We start from the raw sequence: 13,940 nt of genomic DNA on the forward strand, positions 1-13,940 counted from the left end.
ATACAGTTCTGACCACAAATAATATTTAAGTCTCTTTTGGAAAAGGGAATATTTCACACATCACTCATTACTTTTATATTTTCTGTCTGAGGCAAAGAATTAGGCCCACACCTGGAACAGGAAGATTAGCTAGGATGTTATACTACAGATCCTTCAAGAGTACATCCAATTCTCTAATACCAAAACTATTTCTTGCAGAAGTCATTTTCAACAAGCAAATCATACCCAAGATTTATTACCCAGTGGCTGGAGCCTGGCCAAGAACACTGAAAAGGGTGACAGGGAGAGAAAAAGGCAGAGGAGAGGCCACACATCTGAAATCCTCTACTTGATAACTGCCAGCTTTAAACACATTGGCTTCACTTAGCACTATTGTTTCCCTCCTAATTTGCAGCTACATGTAGTTTCTACACAGCTTGCAGCATTTGCTCATTAGTGAGCATTAAAATACTCCCATTAAAATCCACATAAAGCTGAGCACGAAGCCACCACATAATCATGAGGCTCTGCCTCCTGAAGACTAGCAGACCCTAGCACAGCTGCCATTAGATAAAAGCTTGTACCCTCTTCATGGGCTCAACAGCAAGAGCCACACAGGAACACTAATGTGGACAATTGCCTGTTCTCAACCTTTTTTTTCCCCTCCTTTAGTGCAAAGGACTCCATGGGAGACAATGCCCAAGAGAAGCCCAGGAGCAAAAGGTAAACTATTGCTGTTGCAGGATTGATACCTCCCCCAAAGAGAAGGGAGTGATAAGCAGGAAAAAACAGACTGGTTTAGCTATGAACAAGTGAGGTAAGCTCTGCACGCCGCTTTAGAAGCAAGCACTTTGAGAACTGAGCCAGGTAAATTATTCAACATGGACAGACATTTCAGATTTATTAATATTTCATCTACATACAACATTTCACAGGGTCATGCAGTAAATGCCTCACAAGTTCAGGCTGTAGGTTGACCAACACACAATGCCTGGAGTGCAGATATCCCAGAAGCCTCAACATTAAGGAAAAATGAAAGCAGTTTTAAAAGATTGCTTTACATGGTTCAAAGAATGTGAAGCTCTCGTGTTGTGGCCAAGAAGCCAGAGCTCCAGCAGAATGGGTTTTGACAGCTCCAAATGCCTCCAGGTCCCAGTGATATCTCACAGGCTCTGAAAATTTGAACATCTACCCTATCTTGGAAACTCTTGCTTTCCTGGCCACACATACCTCTATAGAATTAAAGCAATTAATGAAAAACATAAGGAATTTAAATACAGGGAATTATCAGTGCTGTTTATTTAGACATTGCCACTACTAACCAGTACACTTCTGTCTTACAAACCCCTTAATACAAACAAGGTCCCCTTCCTCAGATTTCACTGTGTAAAAAAGGAAGATCAAGCTATCTCAAGCCATGTAAAAGCAGGGAAGTGTTTTCAGGAACAGGGAAGAGGTGGAGAAAGCATGGTTTAGTGTGAGGTGTCCCTGCCCATGGCAGGGGGGTTGGAACTAGATGATCTTGAGGTCCTTTCCAATCCTAACTATTCTATGATTCTATGAAAGCAGCTCCAGTTCATGACCTCAGTATTATGGAACCACAATCTGGAAGAAACCTGAACAGTTGCACTAACACTGAACGTACTAAAAAAGAGAAAAAGGGAAGATTCCCCCCTCTAGTGATCCCCAAAAGAGGAAACATATGACAGATTTCAGATACTCTGAGAAATCCCAGTATTACTTGGCAAGTCATACAGTAACCGACATGTCTCAGACCTGGAAAAAAAAATCTCTATGGGGTTGGGACAGAGAGGTTCTTTACGGTAAGAGTCCTGGGCTAACAGCACATGACCATGCCTGCATGTCTGACCATGTCATTAAAAGAAACCTAACAATTAAGAGAGAACACACTGTCCTCCTGGATACCTGCTCACTCTCAAAGGCATTTTCAATCAGCCCCAGGTTCAGGTACTGCAAAATCAAATTAACTCTGAATAGGCTATGCAGGTTCTCAGCTTCATTTTAGCACCCAGTACTATCCCTTGTCCAGAAGAGTCCCCACAAGGCTGCCTGCCACCACACACTCAGCCAGGCTGCACATGCTCCATGAGTTCTGGTGATCCCTTTCAGAGCACCGTAGCCTGTATTTGTGTGGCAGGGAGGGCAGCCAGCCTCCTCCCATACAAGACTTTCCACAAAAATGCCTTGATGGTAGCTATCAGACATCTGATCTGGTAATAGAGGCAGCCAAGTTGGCAAAGAAATACCTTTACCTCTTCTGCAGCAACTTCAGAGCATGCCAGCATTGGTAGAGAAGAAAACAATAGTAAAGGGGACTGACAGGAGCTTTCTTACAGATGCAAGCATTCAAAGAGCCTGCAGAGAAATCTAAACTTTAAAACTTACTAAAATAATGGGAAATGAGATTATAGCCTTAATTATTTTCAAGACACAATGGAGTGCTGAGGTTTGCAGTTTAGCTAAGTGAGGGCCCTTCAAGTTTGGGTATTGCAGAGGCTTTTGAGAACTCAGGTTTTTGTAAGGGTGAATATTAATGGCTTCATGTCCACTCTGCTCCTAGGAAGTCAACAAGGATGCCAGCTCTGTCAGTAGAAGCAAAAGGCTTTTCTGGAAAGTCTAGAGAGCACCCTAGTGTGGGTGAAGAACAAACAAGAATGCTGTGATTTTTTCAGTTATTTCCATTCAAAATAATTAATTAGAGGAATTAATCTCACTGACAGTGACTGACAAAACAGCTGCCCTAGGATTTCCATTCTGCCTGTGTGCAATCATGTTTTTAAATATTTCTAGTGTGTTACCTTTTTCCTACATCACCCTTTTAAAAAATAACCTTAAAAAACTGAAAGAAAATGACAGTGGGAGAGAACTCAGTCTATGAGAAATCAGGAAAGGGAACTACTTCAAGGAGAGAAGACCTTAGGGCAAATGTCTTCCTGTAACACTCACACATACAACCCACACTGCTGCTGAACAGCAAGGCTTTTTTTTTAGTAACAACTAGCAGGCTATACACATGAAAATGAAGTATACACTTCCCTGGTAAGCATCACAGACTAGGTTTTCAAAACTGTTATATTTGTGTGGCTATTTTCATCCAGAACTCTATGCCCACTTAAAATGAAGTATTTTAAGCGAGTTGCAAGGACTACATTTCAAGTAGACCAAATATTCCACATGTATAACAGCAGGTTAAGGTCCCCATCCCAGACAAAATGAACTGGCCACACAAAAGATTTCTTCTTTATTGTTCACCACTGTAGTTGCAATTCTGCTGCCACCAAAATCCTCAGAATTATTATGAAGAATTTCAGTACATCAGGATAGAGTCTAAGGTGTAAATAACCATGCCCTTGCTAGTCTACCTAGAGCAAATTAATGGAAATACTTCCCCTCCATCAAGCAATCTCAGCAGAGATTTAAGTGCTTCTACTCCATCTCCACATCGTTAGGTTGATTTAAACCATCACTGCATGTGGCTGAAGCTAACACAACCAAGGACAAAATCAAAAAGACAAGTAACATTCACACAGTACACATTATCATGGGATGGCAAAGTCTTAAATTTTGCAAGCTCCATCTGTAACAACTTATTTATCTATACTTGCCTTGATCTAAGAATAATTAAGACAATTCTTTTATTGTATGACAACTATACAAAGCACAAATAAAGAAAATTAGATACTGTCAGCTTCTACATGAAGTAGCTAGTAAGTAAACACTTCCTTTTGTACAGTAGTAAGAAAAGATTTATACCTCCTTTTTGCTCTCCTTGTTTTGTTCAACTTCCATATCAATAGGGTTATTTCCATTTGCTTCCTCCATTTCATCCTCACTGGAACACAAAAGCAAACAGTATTGTATTAGTTTGTGAGGCTCTTTTTCTATAAATAGCATGCTAAAAGAAATGCATGGATGCACTAGCAAGTCCAAGAGCTTTCCTTAGTTTTAATCCCAGTGTGTTTTTTTAGGGGCTGGGATGGGCTTTTTCATTTGGGGTTTTATTTGGTTTTGATTTAAATCAAGAGATTCTTAACTGTAAAGATATGAGGACCATGTTTTGTAAAAGACTTCTCTATACTGTACTTGAGTAAAATACATCTGCTCAGATGAAGACAAGATACACTGAATTGATTACACAAGTTATTTTTTAAAGAACATGGGACACCCAGCATTTTACCTTCACACAATCTGAGACAAAGAAAGACGTAGTTACAGCAAGTAGCTAACACAGGGATTTCATACATCTCCTTAACATTTAGCAAATTAAGACACGCACAAGCTGAACTCCCTCAAGAACAGGCATAAAGAAATGGTGGTGGTTTGAACTCCCTCAAGAACAAGCATAAAGAAAGGTTGGTGTTTTTTTATCATCCCCCCAGTGACAGTCTCACATTTCATTCTCCCCTGGAAAAGAGGTTATCAGTCACAGAATAGGAGTAAGCATGAAACTTGGGCCTTACAGAAAGTGACCTTGGCACACCTGGCCAGTTTGGCTTCATTGGAATTTCAATCAGACATTAAATTGTATCTATTTTCACAATTTAGAATTTCTGTACTGTGCACAACTAAAGTTAATTGCATCATTTGGGATGACGCCCAGAAACAGAAGAAATAAGCTGATGTAATCAAAGTGGTTTATTATTTGGGTATTTTTTTTATTAATCAAAAAATAAACCTATTTCGTCATGTCAAACTTTCCAGCCTGGGACAAGGAACTTAAGCTAATGCAGGTACGTAACATCACCATCAAAGACAGTGCTGTGCAGGGAAACCACAGCAGAAGTTGTGCTGGAGCCAGCAAGGGACAGTCGGCATAGCAGGTGCTAGGTGAGCACGGCTGCTGCCTCCTTGCTGCCATAACGTCCTGAGCAACTTAAGGAAGAACATACTGCCAGGTGGCTTGAGCTGGTATTCATCCCCACAAGAGCAGTCACTTGCGCAACACACGCAAGCTCTGCCAAACTGCCTGGCTCACCAGCTCATCCACAAGAATACTTAGCTTGTGCAATCACAAGCACCCCCTCCCAGAGCTACATATACAAAGCCCCTCACACACAGCTGAAGAACAGCTACTGAAAACTTGGTCCCAAATGCACTGGGAGCTATTTTAGTGACAATGTGAGGGGTTGGGTAATTTCCCTGCCTAGCCACAGAATAGATAGAGCAGTATTTGAGTGAGATACTTCAGATTGCCTCTTCTCTTAACCCCATCTTCAAAAGTGCTTCCTTGTGTTCTCACCTTGGTTGAGATTTTAGCCTTTCTGCAAAGGCCAAAACCCCATGGGCTCTGCTATGCTCTGTTCCAGCAAGTTCCCTAGACATGAGCTAGATCAACCCCCGAACACACACATTTCTGCAGGTTTAGCCGTTGATCGTTACTAATTGAAGAACATTTCTGAAGTTTTGCGAACACCCAATGGCCCAACACAACCTCAAAATCTAGCAACCCCAAGCTTCTCACCCAGCTTTGCTTCCACCCCCTGCATGGCTGCACTGACAAATGTTTAGGGGTCTAGGGGTTTGACTATTTTACGTGATGGAGGGGAAGACGGGAAAATCAAACCAAGCTGACGGCCTGGTGCTTAGCTTGCTGCAGATGTAAATCAAATTACACATTTCCAATCCAGCTGCCTTCCTGAAAGGTTACAAGATTACAGCACATGGCAGCCTATACAGTTCTTTCCCAATCACCAGATGGTCTGAGGTGCTGCTTTTCCCAGCAAACAGGCATCGGTACCAAAGAGGTGTATTTCCAAATTGCAGTAACTTAATTTATAAGCACAAAAAAAATAGAAATAGGATTAGAAGATCCTAAACTAGACAGTATGAGACAAACACTCCTTATAAAAGATATTTCCCCCTTCATAAATTAGTAGGAACATTTTAAAAAGCAGAATGAGGAGAAGAAAGAAAAAAAAAAAAAAAGAAACAAGACACGAAAATCAAAAACCATCAAGTCAGCCTTTGCAGAGAAGGGAAAAGACCAGAAAGAGAAAAGAGACCCAGGTCAGAGAAAGCTAGCCAAATACCGGACAAGTTTGCTGGTAGTATTGTCCCTGGCCCTGCCTGTTAAGCAAGGTTGTTGATCTCATGGAGAGATGGGAGAGGTTGAGTGAGTCACTGGTACAGTACAGCTCAACCCTGGAAATGTTTCTTCCCCCTTCCCAAATAGGACTCACTCATACACACTGGAGCCAGCAAACAACTCCCCTGGGAAAAGCTTTTACAGAATTTTGCCCAATTATATTAAGAAATTTCCAAAGCCAGGCACACGTCAACTTTGGTCTGCAAAGACATGAACTGCATATTAGAGCAAGTTGAGAAGGCACCTGCATAAAGCAGATAGAGCTAGTGCTGTTCAGAGGTGGAGCTCACCACCACCACCACTGCCATCACATACTTAAGGCTGCTGCACTTCAGAGGTTCTGTCAGCTCCAGAACTAGAAGTCACCAAGTGGCAGTTCTAACTGTACAGATACTTCTAGCAATACAAACAATGCTACTGGCTGACCTGCCTCCAAGGGCTTTCATAGGTATCTAGGAAGATGCACTTGCAGACAAAACTGCACAAACAGGAACCAAGCTCATCTGCTTAAGCTCAGTGGCTAGTGGCCTGAACTCTAGCACCCTCACCCAAAACCCTTAGGGCACCTCTGACAGAAATCATCCTAAACTCTCCTGTGCTACCTTCTTCTAAGTCACTAAAAACCACCATCTTAACTTCACCTTTCCCAGGGAGTAACACTTAGCCTGACAGCCTAAAAGTTTTCTAAGCCAAAGGTAGGGGAAAAGCTTGTTTGTGTATATGTACAGGCTGACGGGTGCTGCATTAGAACCTGTTCCCCATGAAGTGTACGTTCTCACTCTACTGAGTATCACATGGAGGAAACAAAGGCAGATTTCTAGCTCTTTCATTACTTCCTTTTAGTGTCCTGCTTATCAGCTTTTCAGGCTCTGCTGACAAAAGTGCCAATCAGCTTGTAAATAGTTTCAATTTCATTTTCTCTGCCCTCAAGCAGTATTAGAGAAAAAGCTTCTGGAGTGATGGGACACTGACCACTACACTAGAGGACACTCAGAAATTGCAGAGTGTTGAAAAGGGAGCGCACCTATTTGCTGACAGATTCCTTTTGGCTTTAAGCAAAGCAAAACATGCATAGCAGGGAAGAGGGGTGGGGAAAGAAGGCGTGGTATGAGGAAACATTTTGGGGAAAATCCTACACCTAGTTTCTTACAAGCTAACAGGAACTCTGAGATAGTCTAAAGAAATCAGCGTGCGGCAATACACAGCCTTTCTGCTTGCAAACCTACCTTTCCTCACGTTCCCTTTTTTGCTTACGAGCATGACGGTCCATCACGCTAGTTTTAGTCCTTGTCTTCTTCCAGGAGTAGTAAAATTTCACCAGGCTGGCTATTGATTTGTCAGGAAGCTGTAAATTAAACATGTATCCTTTTATACGATTATATATAAAGTATCCTCAGGAGTTCACACACAATCGGGTCTGAGTTTGTCAAGGAACATCTGATCCCTCTGGGTTCTCTCAAAGGCTCAAGCAAGGCAGGTCTGCAGCCTTTCAAAAAGGATCTATGGGGGAGTGTTCTAGGTTAGTGCCTATTATTTAGGACATAAAAAATCTCTAAAGAGCATCTCAGCAAGCCTCCACTCACCAGCCAGCTAGCTGGGTTCCCTTTAGAATAAAGGAATGTATCAAAAGCAAATCCAAAATGGGGCCTTGAAACTGAGATAACAGTTTTAAAAGCCAACAGAGGCATGTGTAAGCAACCACAGGAACTGCTGAATTGCAGGCTATATCCCAAGCATATCTTTGATGTTTAGTTTAAAAAGACTGATTCACACCATTCAAATGATGAAGTCTATTCAAAGGTCTCAAGAAAAGATGTTTCCAAAAGGTGAAACTTTATGGTGAACTGAAGATACAGAAAAACACGAGTCTCCCTCTTTGTTTTGTCCTCTTACAGTAATGTAATTTCCTTGTAGCTATGAAACATCTGCTCCAAAAAGCATGAAACTACATTAAGACTAATTCTCTCCTGAGGTACTCTGCATGGATGTACTTAGACAGGACAACTTTTACGTCCTAGAAGTCCAGCCTTTCTTGCTTAATAAAACATGCTTTAGCTGTCTGATTCAGCTTGGAGGGCAGGACAGGTGGGAGGTAAACAAAACTGTGAGCAAGAGCCAGATCTGTCATTCAGATAAAACTGCAGTTTAAGTCTTCACTTGAGATAAGCCTGTTTCCCAGACTGCAGATTGACTTCTGGTCCTAGTAACAGATCCCAGAAGAACTACCATCCTGGCCCACAGCTGCACAGTGGCATACATCCATCTACAGTAGCAAAACATAGGTGCTATGTCAATATTATGCTGCCAATAGCCATGTAGCAGGCTGGTACGCTGGAATTAAAGAGTTCCACAGAACAAACCTTGGGACAAGGCTGCTCATGACAAACACCCACTTGGCTACAAACACATGCTAAGAGTGCCAAAATATCAGAACCAGATCTGGTAAACAACATAACCCAATTCTTACTCTCTGGCTCCAATGATTTTTCCCCTTAGTTCTAAGCTGCACTGGTGCTAATGGGGCAGCATATATAAACTAACTACTAACATGCTCCCAAGCCATTGATTCCTGTCCCCAGCGAAACACAAAGCTTCATGCCATTTAATTCCTTTCATGCAGGATGGCTTTTCTGGGAGCAACAGTAAAAAAATATCATTACCTAGGGAACAGTGCATGAGCTTGGCATCCCCGTATAGGAATGCACTTCAGTCAGGGACAGAGTCGTGCTTCTGCACATAAAATAAAGCGAGAATTTCTTGCTTTGGCATTTCACCAAGCAATAGGACAGGCTTCACCTTCTTGGTTTTCCCAGGACATTCCTCTTTCTTCCCTTTCCCTCCTCTTCCCCTACTATATAAGAACAGAGGAATAAAGGAAACAGTTTCACCCTTCAGGAGTACAGAACTCTCCAGACTGTATCAACTATCCATAGTATGCACAAGCCCTGTCATTTGACCCAAGGGAGTGGGAGACCCTGACTTAAGAACATTTGGAAATGTGAAGAAACATTCCAGTGAAGGAATATTCAAGGAGGACACAAGGAGAATGAGTCCCTTCCTGCCGCCCTTTTGAAAAGGGACCTGGCAGTTTTCCTTCTTACTTGGAGGCAAGTCACCTTTTGCTTTTCAGTGGCATCAGCAACACATGTACTTTAAAGAGGCTGAACAGACTGCAGCAGGCTAGGCTCACTTCAAAGGGTCACAACCAACTTAACTGGGTCCTGCTGGAACACTCAAGAGGCACTTTACTGAAGGAGAGCAAAGAACAAAGTCTGGTTCCCATACAGGTGATGAACTACTTGAAGAAACACTTGATATATAATTAATTAGAATAATTTTTCAACCCATCCTGTCCATCTTTCAAAAGAAAATTGCACACACCTCTTTCAGACAGAAACCTACCCTTGAAGTTTTCAATCACAGTTTAAAAACAATCACTGCTAACCAAAAGCAAAGGACTGAATGTTTCCAATAAACCTCTACCACAACATCCACTGACAGTTCCAAATCACATTAAGCAGAGACTTCACTGTCAAATAAAATGAATTCCTAAAAAGCAGGCTGTAAGAAAGGAAATCAACTTGGCACAGAGATGATCTTTGTGTGTGGGTGGGCACATATGTACAGACCATGCCTGAACTCCAGCTGAGACAAACACTACCATAGCATGCTGGAGACTGAAAACTGTCATTTCCCACCAAAAAAACATTGCACAAAGTTTATCCTGAGCCAAAAGAGCACTTCAGGAAAACACTTCTACAGCGACTCTGCAAACAAGGTTGGTTGCTTCTGTTCATGGTAATGTTTTCCCTTTAACATCCCCTTTGGACTGTTCTATCCTGACAGAAGGTCAATACAGTCAGCACTGAAGACAACAGTCAGATCACCTGTTCTGCTTTTCCATTCCTGTGATTCCACTTACCATCTGCTGGATCCTGTGAAAGGTTTTCCCATGGAAACTAAAGGCCTGTTCAAATAAGACCTTGTCTTCCACTGTCCACTCATCTGGAAATGGAGTGAAGTTTGGCAGATCTGCCAAAGACTTCTCAATGTTGTGTTTGTGCCAAAACAGCATCCCAAGGGCCTAGAAATAAGGACACCAAGAAGACAACTGTAATCATAAGGAACATTATTATATGCATGCAAAGGGAGAGCTACAGCATTTTCCTAAGGTGGCATGTTAAACTACTTTAATGCTCAGCTACCTCAGACACATTTTCATGTGCAAGAAACCTGGAGTCTGACCTCCACCCTGCTAGGACTGTGAAGACCAACTTGTATTTTTTCCAAACCACACAGGTAGCAATGTAATGTGAGAGCAGCAACAGAAAAGGGGGAGAAGAAAATTGAAGAAATTACTCCAACTTTACTGATCACAGTATGCACATTAAGCAGACTTGGTGAGACTACCTAAGAAACAGGCTGGACTAAACGAAGCTTCTTGCCAGTGCTAAACTCCATTTCCTGTGCAACTGGGAAGTTGGTTTAGTTTATGGAAGTTTTACGGTTGTTCAGCAGTCTCTTTCTGAGGGGAAGGAAGAAAAGGAGGAGACAATGAAGGAAGAACTGAAGAAGCAAAGGCAGAGAGCATGCACAACCTTGATTTGCTGCCAAGATGCCCCTGGCCTGAAGAAGGAACAAATCGCATTTCAGGGCCTGCTCACTTGTTCCCTTCAGAGATGTCTCATTTCACTGCTACAGTCTCTGGTTCTCAGTTCCAATGACAAAGTGCATGCAGTGTGTTTCATGACCTGCAACTAGTCTTCCTCCTGCCATCTCCAAGACCCTCGCTTGCAGCCACTCCTCTCCCAGGGGCATGCAGCCACTTAGCGTTATGACACATCACTACATCTGGCACACCAGTGACCATCACAAGTCATTTTGGGAAGGCCTGACTCTGCAGAGCTAGAAACCAGCCCTTTTGCAATGGCAGTAAAGTGAAAACAATCCCTAACATGCTGAGTAAAACACTAGAGTAACCTGCTCAGCATATGCAAACTCAGCTCAGGTTTCGCTGCTACAGTTACCCTCATCGAGTAGTTTCACCCTGGCTGCTCAGAGCTACAAAATCCCTCCAGATCTGGGGGTTCCCCATTATGCTTTGCTATGCAAAAAGCAGTTCCTTTACGGGATCTTGATCCCCTGAGATTCAGCAGAGAGTATAAATTTTAGTGTTATCCAAGGTCTTGTCCTGACCCTACTGGCCTCTCAGTGCTGTCCAGGCACCCCCTACTCTATTTTTCCACCATGCAGAACAATAAGTAGTCTTGGTTGCACAGTTACCCACTGTGTCGATGTCACAGGGGCCACACAGCCACCAATCCCCATCCACTCTGGCAAGCATGGAGCTAAAAAAAAACCCCTGCTTTGCAGTTACAAAGGATTGAGTTCTCTCCCCTGCTATCCCTTCAGCTTCAGATCTGTGTCAAATATCCCTATGAGAAAGCAAGGGGAAAACAAGGAGGGAGACATTTCAGGAGGACAGAGTAGCATTAAATTCCAATAAGGTGCTAGCAAGGGCTGAGAGGGCAGCTGCTTACACAAAGCAAAAGGTAAACAAAAAGGTTTTCCGCATAGGTTTAACTAGAAAGCAGCATTTCTCCATCCTATGCTATCCCAGAGGAGCTCTGCACTCACACCCAGGTGAGCACACAGCTTTTCCAGCCTCCTTTGTCCCAAAGTGTCTGACATGCTGGCAGGAACGCACAGCTTAAGGCCAGACTTGCTGTAGTACTCCCAAAAGCCTATGACTGCTATGGCTCAGCACAACCACCTACAGCCATTTACAACACCAGCTGAAGTGGGCCTACCCTGTAGGAGCCCACTTGCCTGCCAAAGCCTGCCCTCTGCCTGCTCTGGAGCTGGTGAGGGTGCAGGGACTCCCACCAGCACAGTCCTGAGCCTCCAGCCATCACCTGACAGCAGCAGAGCCAACAATTGTGCACTTTGGCGCAAGGCAAGGGGGGAGAAAGAACAGAGATATGGAGCTGCACATGGCACTGATGGGCCAGATGGATGGAAAGGCATCGGGCAGGGGAGCACCAGCACATGCCCCAGTCACCCTGACAGGCAGCTCACCAGTCCCTGCAACAAACTGGCACATCTTCATCTGCAAAGGCAGGTCTTGGGCAGGGGGCACACAGAAGAATGGAAACCTCTGTGTGATGACTGTCAGCCAAGCCACCTGCACAGAGGTCCAAAGAGACCTGCTGTCAAGAAGATGCATATGTGGGAAAGGGCTGTCCTGGCCAGCAAAGCACAGAGGCAGTGGCCAAACTCTAAAGTGAGCTCTGACTGGCTTTCGGGGAGGCTGTATCAGCTTGTCCATAGTCACCCAGCCAACAGCAACTCTGATAATACCTGCTAAAGAGAGTGCCCCTTGGTGATACTGGTGATCATCCTGACTGGAAAGCCTTGACACTTGTCCTTAAAAATACAAAGTGAATACATGGCTTCCAGAGTGATATAAGCTGGATCCTCTCCACATATATCCTGGAAATGCCTAGCATAGCTGTCTAGGAAATCCCAAAGGACTGGGGAAACACATTTAACTCCAGAGTGTTATGCGAGACTGCTAGGGAAGGAATGAGAAAATTTTTAGGAAGGACATTATTATAAGTTGATCAGGCACTTCGCATCCTGATGTGGTGAGTCCCATAACTCCTATACACAGAGAAGAAAAAGAGGGAGAAAGACTCCAAAGAGTAAGTGGGAGGTCTGTATTTCCAACATTAAAATTAATGCAAATCTCCATTAGCCAAATTTAAGTTTAAAAAAACAAAAATATTCTGCGGTTGCCTAAGACCATCTCCTTTGGCAAATATTATCCACAATACCCAATACTAGGATATACCTATCTCAATTGAAATAAGCTACTAACCTTATTTTCATTTAAGTTCACAGCCTTTTGGTGCTCTCAGAAACTATAAATATCAAGTCTGATCATTCCTTGCTTTGTTGAAAAACTTTGTGGCTTTCTCAACTTCAGTGTTCTTGTTCCACAAGAAGTCTTTTTGAGCATGAGAATCAACCACTGGAAGTCTGACTCAAAGATGATAGCAATCATTTAAATAGAAACCCCTGCCCATCCAAATCATGTACTTCTATGCTCACGGCCTGAGCCTGAACAATTTCATAAATTCTCATTTTCTTAGAATCCCTTTGTAGAGAAAGTACATAATTTGCCAATACAGTAACTCAGATTCCCCACCTTCCCTTTCCAGGGAAGTATTAGTGCATAAAGAAACTCCACTCAGAAAAAGGGCTCTGGAAGTGTTCAAGAAGTAGCCACCACAGGAAGGATAACACCCATGGCCAAATTCTGCTACAAATTACAATAGTTTTGGGTTTTTTCTGAGTCTAGATGTAAAACCAGGGGTGAAATCCATATCCCCAGAGCATCATTTACTTTTAAGAACCATCAGTTTTGGGAGAAGCAGGAGGGGAGAAAACACAGTACAAAAGGGAAGAAGCAGTACTAGGCAGTCAGTGTAAGCCATGTTTTAATACCTGCTGGAAAAGATTTTAAAATAAAGTAAGTATTCAAAGGGTTGTTACCTGCTCCATATTGTATCCATGCTTCTCTTTAGCAATGGCAATGTATTCATCCACTGAAAAATAAAGAGAAAGGGTAAGAATATTTAATATAATAATCTCCTCTCCTCTTCCCTTCCACCTTCTAGTCTAAAACCCAGTTCTATGTCTCTGACTCCTGCCACAGTTACTGCATTCTCCACAGATAACTCACAAATGGCTGCTGTTTTTAACAATTCAGGAAAAGAAGGGAAAAAAAAACCAAACAACAAAAAAAACCACTGAAAACAAAGAAAAAAACCCCCACAAACCAACAAACAAA

At 42.8% G+C, this 13,940-nt stretch overlaps 1 protein-coding gene across 1 annotated transcript in view; it reads right to left on the bottom strand.

Moving 5' to 3' along the window:
- The window catches only part of RCOR1 (REST corepressor 1), an 83,943-nt gene that overhangs the window by 10,412 nt on the left and 59,591 nt on the right, over nucleotides 1–13,940 (bottom strand). The window contains exons 4-7 of the mRNA XM_034061881.1: nucleotides 13,643–13,695; nucleotides 10,008–10,169; nucleotides 7,312–7,430; nucleotides 3,754–3,832 (exon numbers count right to left, since the gene is read on the bottom strand). Coding sequence (XP_033917772.1) covers nucleotides 3,754–3,832; nucleotides 7,312–7,430; nucleotides 10,008–10,169; nucleotides 13,643–13,695 — 413 coding nt within the window. The remainder of the gene's footprint in view (nucleotides 1–3,753; nucleotides 3,833–7,311; nucleotides 7,431–10,007; nucleotides 10,170–13,642; nucleotides 13,696–13,940) is intronic.

The sequence above is a fragment of the Melopsittacus undulatus genome, chromosome 4 (genome assembly GCF_012275295.1).
Source record: "Melopsittacus undulatus isolate bMelUnd1 chromosome 4, bMelUnd1.mat.Z, whole genome shotgun sequence".
NCBI classification, from domain to species: Eukaryota; Metazoa; Chordata; class Aves; order Psittaciformes; family Psittaculidae; genus Melopsittacus; species Melopsittacus undulatus.